The sequence below is a fragment of the Ictidomys tridecemlineatus genome, chromosome 14, assembly GCF_052094955.1.
Source record: "Ictidomys tridecemlineatus isolate mIctTri1 chromosome 14, mIctTri1.hap1, whole genome shotgun sequence".
NCBI classification, from domain to species: domain Eukaryota; kingdom Metazoa; phylum Chordata; class Mammalia; order Rodentia; family Sciuridae; genus Ictidomys; species Ictidomys tridecemlineatus.
Window position 1 is genome coordinate 67,208,465 of NC_135490.1, and position 17,605 is coordinate 67,226,069.

A 17,605-nucleotide genomic window follows, 5' to 3' on the forward strand; every position below is an offset into this window, starting at 1 on the left:
TGGTCAATAAGATTTATAGGAGGCCATTGGTTTGTACTGAGCTTCTGCTTAAGGTCCAACAGGTCAAACCAAAATGGAGTCACTTGTGCTAAAGTTCCACATGGCCCAACTGAAACTGAAGTGCTTACTTGACATTTCATGAAATCAGGAGACTGAGAAATAATAATCGAATCCCCAAACAGGCCAGTGTTAGCCCTCACAATGGGGAAGCCCCTTCGCTTTACACTTTACAAGAAAAATAACTTTGAAATGATCAATCTGTTTTTTTTTTTCCTTCTCTGACTTCCTCAGTCTTTTTCTATCTATAAAATTAGCCTCCTCTGCTTGGCTAATTAATTCTATTCTATTCTATTTTGTGAAATGAGGCGTTACCTGATTCTAGAAATTCAAACAAAAACCAATTAAGATATTTAAATATTTAAACTGAAATGGTTGTAATTTATTCTTTTGACTGTAGGAAGACAAAATATAGGTATAAGCGCACAGATGGAGGGAGTAAAAATAATTTAAAATAGAATAATTCCGATTCAAAACCTCTGCCTGGCATACTACATGGTACCTCTAATAGAAAACAGACAAGGAAGAATTCACAGAGTTGTAGTAAAATCATTCTACTTTTAGAATCTGTTGGGTATCAACCCAACAGAGAGTATGCTGTCACAAAAATGATACTTCAAGAATGTGTAATATCATGAATGACATGTTGGTAATATTATTTGAGGAAGTGACATTGAAAGGTAAAATTGAAATATAGAATCATCTACGCATATGGACAAAGAATAGAAGGGAAAAAGCCAAATGGCATTCGTTCCTCTGTGAGAGTAGATGTATTATTTTCTGCTTTAAAACAGATCTTTAAAATTGCTATGATAATATTTATACAAGAAATAATTCAAGTGGAATAAAACAGAATTTGCAAGGTTCTGCCTGTAAGAAAAGTAATTGCTCCAAAAAGTATAAGATTATAATTTCTTACAGAAGAAATAACTTTATTTTCAACCTCTGCACAATGGACAAATGGAAAGTGTTGATGAGAAAAGACTAGAAAAACACCATTTTTATTTGACACGCAACAGGAGTTGTTCCAGGTTTTTCCAGTCAACCACATCCGGTCCCCCTGTTTTGATTGCTCTGGTGATATTCGCCAATATCTGATCCTGCAGAGCTTTGTATATCTGACTTTTCTGAAATAGCTGTAAGGTCTTGGGGGAAAGGAGCCTCTTTTTTTTTTTTTGACCCTGGCAATGCCTATCTCAAAGTTGAACAGGTCATCACTGCTATGGCTTGGATCTGGTATGTCCTTCAAAGGCTCATGTTAAAGACTTGGTCCTCAGCATTATTTGGAGATTATGGAATTTTAGGTGGTGGGGCCCAGAGGGAGAAAGTTACGTCACTGGGGGCATACCCCTGAAGAAGATTTGGGAACCTCAGCCCTTCTCTTTCTCTTTGCTTTGCAGATTCCATGAGGTAAGCAGGCCTCCTCCACAAGATGCTTCCACCATGATGTAGTGTCTCATAGGCCCAGAGGCAACAGGGCCAGGTGACCATGTACTAAAACCTCTGAAACCACGGGCCAAAACAAATTTTTCCTCCATTTAAGCTGATTATCTCAGGTACTTTGTCACATAACAGAAAGCTTACTAAACCAAATGTTAATTAAACAGAGTCTGCTAAGATAAACTCTTATCTATTGCCTTTAACCAATTTGTGTGTCAAATAATGCTGAAGCGTGTGAACTATATTACATGGACATGCACAAGAAAGCAAGGATGTGAGAGTTCACAAGTGTTGCAAATGTCAACAAGGTCAAAGGATCAGCATTTCACATCTCATGTGTCATTACACTAATCAACAGGATAAACTGCGGAGATACAACAGAATCTCTTTTCAGTGTGGCTTTGTTTACTACAAGGTTTGACCACATGTCATTCATGTCCCTGGAAAACCAATGTGTATAGACAAGAGAAGCTGACCTGACACTGTTAGTTTATGGGTGCTGCCAGTTGTGAGCTTTAGTGTGTAATAAAATATCTTAATGTACTCCCCTGTGCTACATTTCAACCCCTAAATTTGCAATATACTCTTCTTTTTTCCAGGTAGTCTTCAGTTTCAATAGATGGGGGACTTGGCCTTTCCTGTGGTAAGGAATACAGAACAAATATAGAGTCTGTGAGTTTCTAAGAGAAAAAGACATGTTAAGATTTTCCTGTGTTCACAAATAGCGGCTGTAGAAATAGTCCCGCGGTTCCAAACACACAGACAATTATAAATATCCAAAGAAATATTCTGTCTACCACCATGGCCACATATTTCCAGTCATCTTCTACCTGAAATACAAACAAAAAGTCAAAGCTATTTTTAAAAATAAAAATCATAAGGAAGCATGTTCTGTTTCATAAGTTTTTTTTTTTTTTTGGTACTGGGGATTGAACTAGCTCAGAGGCACTCAACCACTGAGCCAGTTCCCCAGCCCCATTTTGTATTTTTTTTATTTAGAGATAGGGTCTCACCAATAGCACCTCACCATTGCTGAGGCTGGCTTTGAACTCATGATCCTCCTACTTCAGCCTCCTAAGCTGCTGGGATTATAGGCGTATGCCATCACGCCCGGCTCCATAACATTTTCTTTTTCAAAGATTTCCCCAGTACTTTTAAAAACAAATGTTGGTGGCATTTTGGTTAACCCATGCCTTCTAAGTAGTACCTATAAGAAATTTTGTTTTGAGGGCTGGGGTTGTGGCTCAGTGGTCTAGTGCCCCTGAGTTCAATCCCTGGTTACCACCCCTCACCCCCCAAAAATATGAAAGAAATTTTGTTTTGTCTGAAGAGGGTGGATGTGTCTCCATGGGTACCTCGTGGAGCTGGCTAGAGAGTATGCAGAAGACCTGGTGAGCCAGGAATCCCTAGGTCACAAAAGATTTTTCCCGACTACAGGGAACACTCCCAAGAAGCAGCTGCTAGATAGCTCAACTCTTGTCGTTTGCACTACTGACCCCATGGCAAGCCTGGGGAGTGGGTGTGAAGCATGCAGTGGGGGGAGTGGAAGCCCTGAGGTACTGTTGAGGACCCTCTGAGCAGGAAGAGCAGCTTTTCAAACTGCAAAGTCTCTGCAGCTGTGTCTTGAGACTTCCTGGTGGCAATTAAGTCAACAGGAACTCTCTCTCTCCTAGATTTTACAAAGTGCCACCCCGAAGGTGAGTTTTTCCAGACTTTTTACCCTGGATAGCAGGCATTCCTAGTATCTGCCCCCGCACCCACGGGGTGCACATTAGCTCTCACAATATCCTTTCACTAAGAGATATGGAGGCCAGCATCTGTCATGTAAAATAAACCCAGACGCCTGCACAAGTTTTCAGCTGCCCTTAGCTCGTCATCCTTATGGAGCGGAAAACTGGCATGATTTCCTTGAGCGCTCTCCTTAGAGAATGAGGGAAGGCTGTGTGCTTCTATAGTTAGACTCTGGGCACCAGAAGCAGAATATGTGGATACTAAAAATATCCCCAAGGCTCATTCAATCCATCTCAAGTAGAACAAGCGGGATTGGAGTTGCTGAACACTGGAGCTCACACACCTTCTCCCACCACTTGGAGGCTGCAAAGCTCTGCGGTCAGTTCTTCCCCTCTGGAGGCAGCTTTTCCCTTTCCACACTTCACCATTTCTTGTGCAAGGGTTCTTGGTTTAACTAACCAAGGTTGCCCTGGACATGCATTTTAACCAGTTTGAGATTTGAGGTTTACCGCAGTTGGTGGAGATTTGTTCTGACCCCTAGGTCAGTCCACCAGTAACTGCATAATAACAAAGCTGCCCGACTCTCTTACAAACACAACTCACACTGAGGATCTAAGTCTTTAAATGAGAGGAGATGTGCATTTACCTCCTTTGTTTCATTGTGGCTCTTCATATTTTCTGCTATGAATTGCACACTATCAATCACATCTTCAACTTCAGGAGAGTGCTCCAAATTCTCTGTTGCCCATTGTGAAGGCTGATGGCTTAATCTTCTCTTGCTGGTGGCTGCCCCACTTGACTTATGACAGTGGCAGCATTCCTTCAGAAGTTTAGGTTCTCTGTGATTAGCAAACCTGACCTTGACAGGCTTACCTGAAAGACCTTCGGGATTTTGCTTGGAACTTTTTTCCTTCATCTTGTCCAGAGGCCGCCTCATCATTAAGATCTGTGGAAACAGCTGGAGGAAAACTGTCTTCACCCATTTGGGCATGGTGTGTGTTGTAGGGGTGCGATAGTGTATGTTTAACACAAAGACGGTCACCACAATGGATAGTGTGACAAAGATCATGGTGAACAGCAGATACTCACCCACCAGAGGGATCACAAGAGAGGTGGATGGGATGGTTTCTGTAATGACCAGCAAAAACACAGTCAGGGAAAGCAGAACTGAGATGCAAAGTGTCACTTTTTCACCACAGTCTGAAGGAAGGTAAAAGACCAACACGGTCAGAAATGAAATAAAGAGACAGGGGATGATCAGATTAATGGTGTAAAACATTGGCAATCTCCGAATGTAGAAGGAATAGGTTATGTCTGTGTATATCTCTTCGCAACAGTTGTATTTTATGTCATGCTTGTAGCCAGAGGCATCAACAATTTCCCATTCACTGTTTTCCCAAAAGTCATTCATGTCTACTTTAGAGCCAACGATTAGAAGATCAATTTCAGCTTTATCGTATGTCCAGGAACCAAACTTCAGGGAACAATTTTGATGATCAAAAGGGAAGAAGGTGATATCCATAGGACAGGAACTCTTAAAAATAGCCGGTGGGGTCCAGGTGATCATGCCGTCGTATTTAAGAAGGGCTTTTGTCTTGCCTTCGATTTGGAAATCACCAACAGCACTGTAAAATAAATCAAACACATCAATACGACTCCCTGTGGATTGGCATGTACCAACAGTAGCTTGGGAAAGAGACCATGACTGTCAGACACCCGTACTTGTTATAGAGAACAATGTCAGGCTTCCAAATCTTATCCGATGGAACACGAATAGTCTCAATGCCATCATATTCCATTGGATCCCAGCGCAATTTATAATCATTCCAGATCTGAAATGAATAAAAATAATTTTAAAAATTTTGAATAACTATCTTCCAATGCTAACCTTATGTTGGATCAACAGATTTTTTTAAAAAAAATAAATTATTATTTGAAGAGTGCAGAGATTCTAGCAAAAGTTGGGAAATTATATACATGGGGAATAGGGGGCTAGATAGTTGAGTTGATTTTGGGGACAATATTTAACTAGATAACTTTCTATTCATTGTTAGTTAGCTGGTTGAGGTTATAGGCTGGACTTCCATGCCCCATGAACTTTATAGTCAAACTTTAGTAGTAACCCATTTCTAATATGAAAACTGTGGTGATGATGAGTTTGTTTCCAAATCTGTGTAAAGTTATCAAGTTTTTTTTAAGTGAGGAGACAATATAACTGATAGAGTCAGCTGGTAGGGATCTCAGCTACTGACCTCTCCAGGCCTGGGGCAGCAGAGATCAAGGAGTGAGCAAGCATCAGAATCTGAAGCCCAAGTTAAAAATAGGAGATTAGAAAGCAGAAAACAGAAAGTCTCTATGTCAGAGAGACATTTGTCACTAGGTTTTTGCACCTGTGAAGCCTACATCAAGTCAGCTGAAGGAAATGTCTGTCATAAGATGCGCATGGAAAGAGGTCATGCCAGGGGGTTCTATCCATCTGACATTATTGAGTGGATATGTGAGGACCACAGTTCAAAGAGAGAGAAACATACGTGACGTAGCCACAAATTGGTTTCCATGATCTGGTTTACTTCATCCTGGGAAAAAGAAATCATATTTTTAGCTTCACATGTACTTGCTAATAGAGATAGATGTTATAGCAAGAATCACAACTAAAGAGAGATGAATGTGAGTGATTCTTGCTAATGAAGGAAAGCAAGAAGACTAAAAAAGCAATATTTTAAAAAACATTTATTGGGCTGGGATTGTGGCTTAGCAGTAGAGTGCTCGCCTAGCACGTGCAAGGCCCTGGGTTTGATCCTCAGCACCAAATAAAAATAAGTAAAATAAAGGTATTGTGTCCAATTACAACTAAAAAATAAATATCAAAAACAAACAACAACAACAACAAAATTTATTTAGCATGCAGCCAGAAATGCAATATTTCCACAACTGGTCCCAACGCTGTGGTCTTTAAAGGAAATGCGGCTTTAATCGGTCTATGCTGATTTAGGTCTCACCTTCTCTCTGAAGTCTTTCTGCTCACCATAACCCATAAAGGTTTCTGACTCCATTAAAGGAAAAAAAGAAGAAGAGGAGAGAGGGTCTTGGAAAAGAGGGAGAGAAAGCATTGCAGAGGATACAGATACCCAAACCCAGGTCCTTGCTTTCACCTCAGCATCTAACAAAAAATCAGCCTCAGCTCACCATGGAGTTTCCCAGCTGGAATCTGCTACCCACCTACTACATATTCCCTTTCCCTACCCAAGCCACCCCTTCAATCACTCATGAAACAAATTTTTATTGAGTAACTATTATGTGCTATGTAAATACTGGGAATAGAGAAGTAACATGGGAAAATGTCCTGATTTCATGTGTCTTAGCTGGGAGTTGGGGAAATGTAAAATTTACACACACACACACAATATATATATATATATATATATATATATATATATATATATATATATGACATAAAGATAAGCCCTATGAATAGATAACTCTCATAGAGTAGTCCATACACACACATATATCTATTTTATACAAGATGGCCAAAGAAGCCTTCCCTGAGGAAGTAATGTCTAAGCAGATTCTTAAATGAGGCTATTTGGAGGGAAAGCATTCCAGGTCAATATCCTCAGTACAATGAGTTTCTAAGTGGCTACCAACTCTCAGTGTGAAAGTTACCAAAGATTCATCTGGAATCACGGGTAATTTTATATCACAGTAGTCCAAGGACTGTTGATAGTGGCCAGCAGTTGATTCCCAAGACTTGCTCAGCCAACCCAGCTTCCCAAGGCACCTAAGAACCCTCTAGACTAAATGAACTCCACTGAGGCTCAGGGCGCTGCGCTGAGGCTCAGACACCATTCTGCCCTGGTTCCCCGGGCCACTCTGCACTCTGCAGTTTTCTACTCTTTTATTTCACGCTCTCTACTGCCTTTCCTAAAGAGGCAAGTTTCCTCCTTCAAATGGGTTGTCAAGCCATGATAAGTCCAAAGGTTTAAAAAGATCAGCAAAAACAGTTACATTCATGGTTTCCTATTGATCCCAGAAAACATAGAGCTAGCCAGGCGGTGGCCAGCATTGTTTCACAGTTACCCAAGCCTAAAGTCAATGCATTCTGATCATATAGGGGTCACTTTGCAATCTGCAGAGGTTAGCAGGAGTCATGTCAATAAATCCATGAGATGTCAGTCAAGAAAAGACAAGCTCTGCAGTCTCCATTTCAGGAAGTTCTTAGAGGTAACTGGCATAAACTTCAACTACCTTTCAAAGCCTGCTTCCTCTCTGAACTAGTGTTCTACACTATGTCCTGGGAGCTAAAATCAGTTGATAATACCCTTCTAGCAGTAGCCCTTTCTCCCCTGCTACACTTCCTCAGTATGGAGCTGGTGTGTAGAGGTAAGGACACCCTCAGAGGTGTCAACCGATTTAGATCAGAAGCTCGCCTGGAAAGCCGTAGTCTCCATCCAGTTCCAGTCTCCACCAATGAACATGTGCCCTGTAATAAGACAGCCCCCCTGGAGGAGACCAGAGACCCAGGATACCACCTCACATCCTTGGGACCATCATCCATTTCTTTCTGAGGAAAATGAATTAAGTGACGCTCCAGCTGTATTGCAAGTTTTGAGTCACAGTTTCCAATATACTGGATCCACAGCAATAGACTCAGAGACATGGATCCACAAGGCCAAGCAGGCTACTAATTTTACCAGGGGTTGAAGTTTGCCATTTCAGATCTGCCAAGCCATAAGGAACACTGGCTATGGATCTCTGTGAGGCGGGACAGTAGACATTCTCCTGCCCTGAAAGATAGAAGACTTTGTGACCAAGGTCAGGTTGCATGGCAACAAATGTACTTTCACATAGAGCTCTCTGCATCTTGAAGGTCTAGTTGGGGGCTCATGTGACTCAGCCATGCAGTACCCCTGGGTATTAATCCTAGAGATATGAAGATTCATGTTTATGCAAAAACCTTTACACAAATGTTCATAGCAGACTTATTCATAATAAACCAAAGAACTAGAATCAGCCCAAATGTTCTTCAACAAGCAAATGGCTAAATGAACCCTGGTACATCAGTACCATGGGACACTACTCAGTGAGGAACACACCGTTGATACACTCAACACTTAGATAACGCTAAGCAAAAGAGCCAAGGCTGCAAGTCAACATATTCTATGTATATGTAATGTTTTTTAAAAATATTTATTTTTTAGTTTTAGATAGACACAATGTCTTTATTTTATTTTTATGTGTTACTGAGGATCAAACGCAGCACCTCATGCATGGTAGACGAGCACTCACTACTGAGCCACAACCCAGGCCTACGTAATGTTCTTGTAATGACACTGATTTAGAAATGGAGGAGAGATGAGTCAGTGAAAATGGGCAAATCATAAGGAATTTCTCTATTATTTCTTATAACTGGGTTTAATCAAATTATTTCAAACAGTAAAATTTCAGTTTAAAAAAGCTATTTTCCCAACTTTCTCTGGCAACAAGAGGGGATGAAGACAGAAAGCAGAAGTTGTGGGGAGGACTTCTAAGAAAGCTCCCTGAAGAGGTCACAAATGTCTGGTATGTGCCCCTTTAACCCTTTTCTCCCTTCCTCCTGCTTCTTGCCCAAAATATGAATGTGATAAGAGGAAAGACAGCAGTTATCTTGGAACATGAGGCAACACTAGGGGAAGAAGTCACATGCAAAAGACAGTGAAATAAAAAGATAGAAGGAACCTTGGTCACTGTTACCATATTTGGCTTATGCTCTAATCATCATAGCCCATGTAAGTGACATGCCCTGGAGTTGTGCAGTGCATAACCTGGGCAACTGAACACACAATTGCTCACATCATGAAGTCACCTGGTGCTAAACTCCTAGACTGCAAAATTTCAGATTTCCATTACATAAGGAAAAAAAATCATCTTGTATTTAAGCAGTGCTTAAAAAAACAACAAAAAACTTTGATACTAGTAGCCAAACTCTGCTTTCAGTGTTACCTCCCACCATCTTCAGAACAATGACCTGAAGGGACTCATTAACCAGGGATTTGAAGCAATGCTGTCCAGTGAGTGGGCCACCCAGACTCTAGGTGCAGCTCAGTTCTGTATTCACAACAACCCATTCCATGGTAAGTACAGCTCTTCTAATTCTCCTTCAACTTCCCTCCACTTCTTTGTTTCATAAACTGGTCTCAAAAGCAGTTCCAGAAAATCACCATCTGAGGTGAGCCAGTAGAGCATTACTGCAGAAAGTGTCCCCTCCAATGTGGGGACTTCTCTGACATCGGAGTCGGAGCCTCCAGAGGAACACGCGGCAAATGCCTGACACTCACCACGTTGGCCAGCTGTGTGATGGCCACTTCAAAATACACGGTGACAGGATCGGAAACGTTTTCCACGGGCCGGATGAACCGGTTATAACGAGAAAACAGTTTGTGGAAGAGTCTCTCCTCAGATGCACATCCTGCACAGCCTGCGGGGCCAGAGAGGGAAGAGTTAGGGACTCAGAGCCGGTGCTGGCACTAGGGAGGTGCCAGGGACATTTCGGTCACCGGGTCCCTCCAGGAGTGCATTGTGCCCACCAACCAGCACCCCATGACCGTCACCAGCTCCACCTGCACACTCTCACACGGTGCCCACTGAACCTCGCCCTTTAGCCTCCACTGCTTCCCTTGAGGATGGAGACAATATTAATTATGCCTACATCCCAGACCTAGGGCAACATCAAAGAAAATAACATTGGGAAGAACACTTTTAAAGTCCAATGCACCACAAACACTGAAGGATAGACAGACAGGAGGCTTGGCCTCTCTGTTTATGTTGCTGAACCGAACTTACAGTCCTACCAGTGGAGCTAGAAGCTTTCCGGCAAGGGAGGGAAAGCCCTGCCCTGCCCTTTCGGATCTAAAATACTGACATCTGTGTCTACAGCCAACAAGATGTTTAGGTGGGGACACTCCTAAGTGACTGACATAGGCACTTCATTAAGGTCTTCACAAGCCATCTCCTTCTGAAAATCAAATTTGAAATTCAATAATTTGGGAGATTTTTAAGAACACAAGTTTTGTAAAGCAAATATAGTTAAAATTTTAAGAATAATTCAAAATTAGGTTTTTTGATAGCATTTTCAGTCATTAAATTCAAGACAATAGTGACAGGTGTCTCTGTCCTTTTCCAAGATAAGTTAATGCATTAAAGGTAAGTCGATGCTATCACTTGACATAATTTATTCCATTAAAACCCTATTTGAATACATTTCTCCTTACAGAATCCAAATTGGACAAGTGAAATTTCACAAGTTTTCTCAAGAGATTTGTACCTTGAAAGAATAAATAAAATAAAACTGAAAGGGTTGAAAAAGTTCATCAGGCAAAAACAGACAGCCGACTAACTATGATTACATTACCACAAGAGAACAGGGGCATGGAAAATGCATTGGAAACCCTGCAACACTGAGATTTTTAACAGGAGAGGGAAATTTCAAATGTCACTTTTGCTATAGTAACTAACAATGATAAAAATATTTCTTTGTAAGATAACAATGAAAAAAAATCCTCCTCGTTACCTATTTTCTCTCCTTTGACACATTTTAAGTAAACCCTCCATCGGTGTTGAAGAGCAAGTCCCTGCAAACCCAACAGCACCTGGAAATGTGATTTTGCTCAGCTCAGCAGCAGTTCTAAGTTTTAACTTTGAAAATGAATGATTTTACTCTTAGGATAATATTTCAGCATACTCAAGTGACCTATTTTCCAAAATGAAAATAAGTACCTACAAAATGGAAAGGTTCATAGATTGAGTAATATCATCAGCTAACAAATAAATCACCATTTTGAAAAACATATTAAATATACCTACAATTCCATGAGTAGAATACATCCAAGGCAGAGAAAGATAGAAGACTGTATGGTTCTTATTATATTTTAATTAGAAAAATAAAATAAAATGATTTACAGCATTGTGCATCCCACGCCACCTCTCAAAAATCTCCTGACAAGTTAAACTGAACTCATCAATACCAGATTAATCAGCAGTTATAACAGCGTTGCTTCCTATACAGACACTTTATATATTTACCTAGAATCGTTTGCTTCCTATACAGACACTTTATATATTTACCTAGAATCGTTCCTATCTGCTTATTCAAGCACAACGAGAAAAAGAGTAAATACACGAAGCTAAAAGGTTATAGGAGATAAGCAGAAATAAAACCTACCTTTGAAGGAAGGTATGAATATACACAACCAGAGACACAAACCCAAGTGAAGGAATCCCTGACCCTTGCTGGTCAGCATGATTAAAACACATTAGAATTCCTTTTTCTAGGCAAAAGATTGTGGAAGACAAAGAGCTACCAGACAGCTGCACCCATCAAACCTTTAAATCATCAGAAGCCTACTGCCATCACGTGTGTCTTCTGTGAAATAAAAACATTCACAAAATGTAACTCGGCTGTTCCAGCATCAGAGGCTGTGGCAGACATGAAGGGCAAATAAAGAAGACGCCATGCGATGTCAGATGAACAGCCACATTTCCTGTCACCCCAGATCTCTTTTCATGCAAGAAAGGTGAAGAAAGGCAGTGAGGGAATGCTAGGCAGGACGGAAAACATTGCAGTGGCTTAGAGAACTTCTGCAATCTTAACCACAATCCTTAGGGGATAAACACACATTTACTGGACTCCGAGTACAGATGAAATGCATGCTAGGTCCCAAAGAGCATATTTGGATTCACTGAGTTCTCTGGTAAATCAAGGCTTAATCTCATTAGAACACTTTCTAAAAATATGAATTCCCAGTCCTGTCTTAGTAAGTGCAACTTAGATTTGTTTTCTGATTTCAGTGCTTTCTGACTATAGTCACTACCATCCAGGTCTAGAGATTAGATGATGGAGAATGAAAGGAACAGGCCAGGCTCAGTGGTGTAAACCTGTAATCCCAGTGATTTGGGAGGCTGAGAGAGGAAGCATACAAGTTTGAGGCCAGTCTCAGTAATTTAGTGAGACGTGTCTTGAAATAAAAAACTTTAAAAAATTAAAAGGGATGAGGATATAACTCAGCTGTAAAGCACCCCTGAGTTCAATCCTCAGTACGAAAAAGGAAAAAAAAGTAATGGATGCCCTCTGAATATTTTCATGTTTATTTAAACATCTTCGTCATCCATTGGTTTTCTTAAAAATTTTCCTGTTGTTCAGTCTCATGTCAATAGAATTCTGATGAATTGAGCCTTCGGATCAGATTTTAATGTTAGTTAAAGAGCAATCAGAACCAGAGATGATCTCTCAGGGCCTTCCCAACTAAATATTCTACCACATCATTAAAAATACTGCAGGCTTTTTACATACACAGAACTCAGACTAACAACTTCCCTCAAAATTCTATTGACTGCACATCTCTTGAGGGAACAAAAGAGGAACTGATACTTAATTTAGTTCTAGACTTAGACCACACACTGCGCCAGGAGCTTCAGATATGTCATCCAAGATGTTACTCATTTCTTCTCTTTAGCAAGATGGATTTTTGTCCTTTGCTAAAGTATCACGTGAAGTTTGCAAAAAACCTAAAGTGATAAAAAGAAAAAAATCCTCCACCTATAATCCCAGTGAATTGGGAAGTTGAGGCAGGAGGATCCTAAGTTTGGGTCCAGCCACAAAAACTTAGAAGTTACTCTAAGAAACTTAGCAAGACCCTATCTCAAAATAAAAATATAAAAAGGGCTGGGGAGGTGGCTCAGTGGCAGAATGTCCCTGAGTTCAATCCCCAGCACAAAGGAAAGAAAAAAAGAGAGGAAAAATTTGGAACGGCACTTTACTATGATGGGTAAAATACATTTCACATCCTAATTCTAATTGACTATTTTCCAAGATTCAGATTTTAATCGGTTTGTTTTTCCTATTTTCTACTAAATATACATTGCAATCTCAAGAGAATGGTCCTTTTGTTACAGGACTGGGGCCTTCTGGGAAAATGAGACAGGTCAAAGAACCACCTTCAAACCCTGATTCTTGTAACCAAGTCAGAAAGATTTCAGACATGTCACCCAGAGTGACAGGCAATGAGTTTATTGAAGAGATAGGAAAAGGGGAAGGGGACACTCTCAAGGTAGAGAGGGTTCTCTCAGAGAAGAGAGGGACAGTTTGCCTATCCTGTACTCTAATTTTATTGGTGACTCCAGAGAATCCTGCCCAAGTCCACCTCTTGACTTTTGACTGACAGCAGGAGGACATCAAACTTTCAAGTACCCACTGCCATGACAACTTTAGGTCACTTTGGCCCATTCTAACCAGTTCTAATTGGATTCTTAACTATAGATTTACAGATTTGATAAATTCTTAGATTTTATGGCTAGGAGGAATTACCCTTATCTATTTGAGTTTTGGGATCTGGTCTATGAAAAGGGTCACAAAAGTTTTCCCCTGCAGGTAACTTTGGTTTCTCTTATCCATGTTATTTTGGGGCTCCTGTTCTCCTGCAGATAGAAGGTACTTTGCTGAGGAATGTGGCATATCCTCATAAGCCAGGCAGGGCTGCAGGTAAATTGCTTCTCGGAAAAGAAAGCCTGTGTGGGCCCATGTAAAGTGGGTCCATTTTATAGAATTATTCCCTTAACCTTTTGTTCCCACCATTCTCATCTGTTTGTCCCCTATCACATTCAAAGGACATGAAACATCCCATATCAAACAGACCTTCTGTGTAGCTCATCTCCTGTCAGCTTAAAGAACCACTCTACAGGAGGAATCCTTTGGAATACACCAAAATTCAGCACCAGCTTTCTTCCAGGGCAGCTAACTCTGTCCCTCTGTATCAAGTGCCTGGAGCAAGTGGTGGAGGGCTGAAAAAAGACAGCAATGAATGATGGGATCAGGGAGATAAAATGCTAATACCTTCAGGATACTTCCCCTCCTCCCCACCTGTTGGCAAGGTTACCTCCTCCAGGGAATTGTTCCTCCCTGAAAAGAGTAGTTAAAGAACACCCCTGGGCTGCTCCTGAACCCCTTTCCTTCCAGTGGCCCTGGGCTGCTTTGTTCTCACTTTCAGATCTGATAAGAGGAGGAGGGTACAGGAGAAGAAAGGAAATTTGAAATATATAAAAGGGGCAGGACATCCCACTCCCTGGGGCACCAACTTGGATGCCTCTTCTGCCTCTGCAGAGGTGGCTCTGTCTGTCTGTCTCTCTGTTCTATCCTTTAAATAAAACTGTTTGCACTTGCCTGGGTATTTCTCTGCTGTTTAGTCTTCAACAGCAGGGGAACAGGACTTGAACCTGGTCCTCAACACTGGTATCACAGGAGGGACTTTTGCAGGGGGGTGGGGTGTGGGTGGGGTGGGGGAGGTGGGCATAAAGGATGGAACGCAGGGTCTCACACATGCAGAGCAGATGCTCTACCATGGAGTTATACTTCCAGCCCAAGGAAGATTTTTTAAATGGAGGTCACAGATAAGCTTCAGTAGAATTGAAAAATACAAGAGGAAGAGTATGGCTGGGCTTGGGGGTCAGGGGGGTTACTCAGAGCTGGATATGGATTCTAGTTCTTATTTTCACCTGGAGGACATGGGACAAATTACTTAAGCTACCATGGCCTTATTCTCATCAGAAAATGTGATTAAATTCAGTAATATCAGTTATTTAATCAGTTATTATTCTTTCTACACAATTTTGTATATAATATTCACTCTCTCTCTTACCACCACAAATGATAATTAAGTAACTCCTGATACTTTAAATTGTAAGAAGGATATATAAATACCTATAAAGAAAATAGTTCTCCATTCAAAGAAAACATTTAGACTATGCCCCCATCATCAGAAAAACGCTAGAGTTTTGTGACTAAATTATGAATTTATGTTCTGCTTCAAACTCTTTTTGAAAATTGCAGAAGTGAAAGTTAAAAATATATAAGGGGGAAATATATGCTTTTGGAGAAAAAGTAACTCAAGAAATAAAAGAATTAGCTGGAATTGGTGGCACATGCCTATAAACCCAGCAACTCAGGAGTCCAAGAAAGGAGGATCACCAGTTAAAGGCTAGATCCTGTCTCAAAATTAAAAGAAGAAGGTGGAGGAGGAGGACAAGGAGGAAGAGAAGGAGGAGGAGGATCCAAGAGGGGAAAGAGGATGAGGAGGGGGAAGAGGAGAGGGAGAAGGAGAAGAGGAGGAGGTGGTGGTAGAGGAGGAGGAGGAGGAGGAGGAGGAGGAGGAGGAGGAGGAGGAGGAGGAAGAGAAAACTGCAGCCATGTAGTTTAGTGGTAGAAGGTCCCTGGGTTCAATCCCCAGTACCATCAAAACAAAACAAAGCAAAGGAAACAAAAGAATCAAAGATTCTGTATTCTTTCCAGATGTTGCTGGATAATATTTTATATTCATATTCTAGGAATTAGTTTATGTTCAGCCATATTGTTGAACCAAAAATTTAGAGTGCTTTGTTTTAGTGAAGTAGAAAGGAGAAAGGGAGGTGAGTGAGGAACCTGTGGCCCTGGGCAGGTAAGAGCTGATTAACAGGAAAAGAGCTTTGCTTTCTTTCTCCCTTTACCTCCCACTGTTCTCCTATCCAGTTCTAAAAGGAAATAGGGAGAAGTAGCAGGAATTTGAATAAGTTAAATCAGATGAAAACTCTTCCTTATGTAAATAGAATTTTGCATGTAATTTCTGAGACATCACAGATCCAGGGAAGGCCAAGCCTGGGTAGCAGTTAACCATAGCTGATTTCCCAGTCTTCCCCAATATCTGTCCTCAGTTACTGTACACCACTGCCTTTGGAATAATACATTCTGAAGACCTAATGTGTTAAGGAAATCGATCAGCTTCAGAGAGTAATTGTTGGTTTTCTCCCGTTTTTTAATTGATAGACTCTAGCTTCAAATTGGAGGTTTACTGAGGGGGAAAACATTTTATAATATAAAGTTTTTATAATATAAAACTTTTATAATATAAATTTTAATGTGACACTTTTATTATAAAAATTGTTTTGAGCTTTTCCGCTCCTGTTTCCTAAATTAAATATGTTGCCCATTCTGCTCCAAAAATAAAGGAGACCTTTTGATATGGTTATATAAAATTGAGTATGTTCTTATTTAAAATTTGAGGTTTTTTTTTTTTTGGTGTAAAAACTGCACGAATGAACATTTTTCCGACCTTTCTACAACTGTCAGTTCTTTTTAAACTCAAAACAGGAAAACTCTTTAGTTGTCCATGAAGAAATGTAAAGGAAATAGACCTTTAAACATGTATTATTTATGAATCTACTGCAGCAAAAACATCATCAATAATTTAATGATCTCATATGCTTTTTAAAAATATCTACTGTCATTAACCTTCACATGTTCAGTCATCTCCAGTCACTAGTAGTTCACGTCCACCACACCTGACATTTCCAAGTCACCCCCCAAAAACATAATAGCAGTAGGTTAAGTATTCAAATTAATTTTAAACTACAAATAAACCTTTAATAAATTGCTAATCATAACAGAGGCTCAAGTTACTCCTACAAGGCTCATCAATTGTCCACCTAAATTTTAAGAAAAAGGAAGAGCCTGAGAATGTGGGGTGGGGTAAAGCAAGGAAAGGGAGTTAACGCCATGTTGTGTTGACATTGAATAAGAATTCTAGCTACTGCTAAGCCCTCCTGGGTGCCAGTCACTTTACACTAAGTCCTTTACATTTTTCTCTTCTATCCTCCCAGCATCCCCAAGAACCAAGACTGTTTGTAAACCTCACGGAGGTTTAGCAACATGCTTCAGGGCTCATTATAGCTGACAAATGGCTAAGTTGGAATTCCAGTCTAGGTCTGTCTGAATCTAAAGCTCATACTTTCATCTTAAAGCTACTCTGAAGTGCTTTTAGATCCATGAATACTTTACAAATGTAATATATTTTTAGAGAGTTGTTTTTGAAATGGGTCATGCCTAGCATTGTCACCAGGACAAGTGTCTGATGATAGGGGGCAGAGAGATGTGAGCATTGGGAACATAACAAGGTTAAGGGAATAATTTTATAAAATGGGCCCACTTTGCTCACCCCCACATACATTTTTTTTCCAAGAAGTCATTTATCTGCAGCCCTGCCAGGCCTTAGTGAACAGGTATGTCAGATTCCTCAGCAAACTAAACAGATAAACTCCTGTTATCTGCAGGAGAAGTGAAGGCTGAAATAATGTCAATAACAGTGACCCAAGTTGCCCTGAAGGGGGAAACTGTGTGAACCTTTTCATAAACCAGATCCTAAAATTCAGGGAGATAAGGATAAGTCCTCCTAATCACAAAATATATAGGAATTTGTGGTTAAGAATACAATTCGAATCAGTTTCAGCATGGGCCAGAGTGACCTAGAGTTGTCATGGCGGTGGCTACTTGAAAGTCTGAGGTCAAATTGCTGTCAGTCAAAAGTCAAGAGGTGGA

The 17,605-nt window shown here is 40.5% G+C and overlaps 1 protein-coding gene across 4 annotated transcripts in view; it reads right to left on the reverse strand.

Annotated features, from left to right (window-relative positions):
* Positions 1 to 968: 968 nt before the first annotated feature.
* Positions 969 to 17,605, reverse strand: part of Chrna6 (cholinergic receptor nicotinic alpha 6 subunit) — a 186,228-nt gene continuing 169,591 nt past the window's right edge. The window contains exons 1-6 of one of the 4 annotated variants that reach the window (XM_005340298.4): positions 11,429 to 11,885; positions 9,546 to 9,685; positions 5,760 to 5,804; positions 4,951 to 5,060; positions 3,875 to 4,853; positions 969 to 2,327 (exon numbers count right to left, since the gene is read on the reverse strand). In XM_005340298.4, coding sequence (XP_005340355.1) covers positions 2,196 to 2,327; positions 3,875 to 4,853; positions 4,951 to 5,060; positions 5,760 to 5,804; positions 9,546 to 9,685; positions 11,429 to 11,507 — 1,485 coding nt within the window. In that variant the 5' untranslated portion in view covers positions 11,508 to 11,885 and the 3' untranslated portion in view covers positions 969 to 2,195. The other 3 variants (XM_078031284.1, XM_078031282.1, XM_078031283.1) reach the window with 3 other exon arrangements.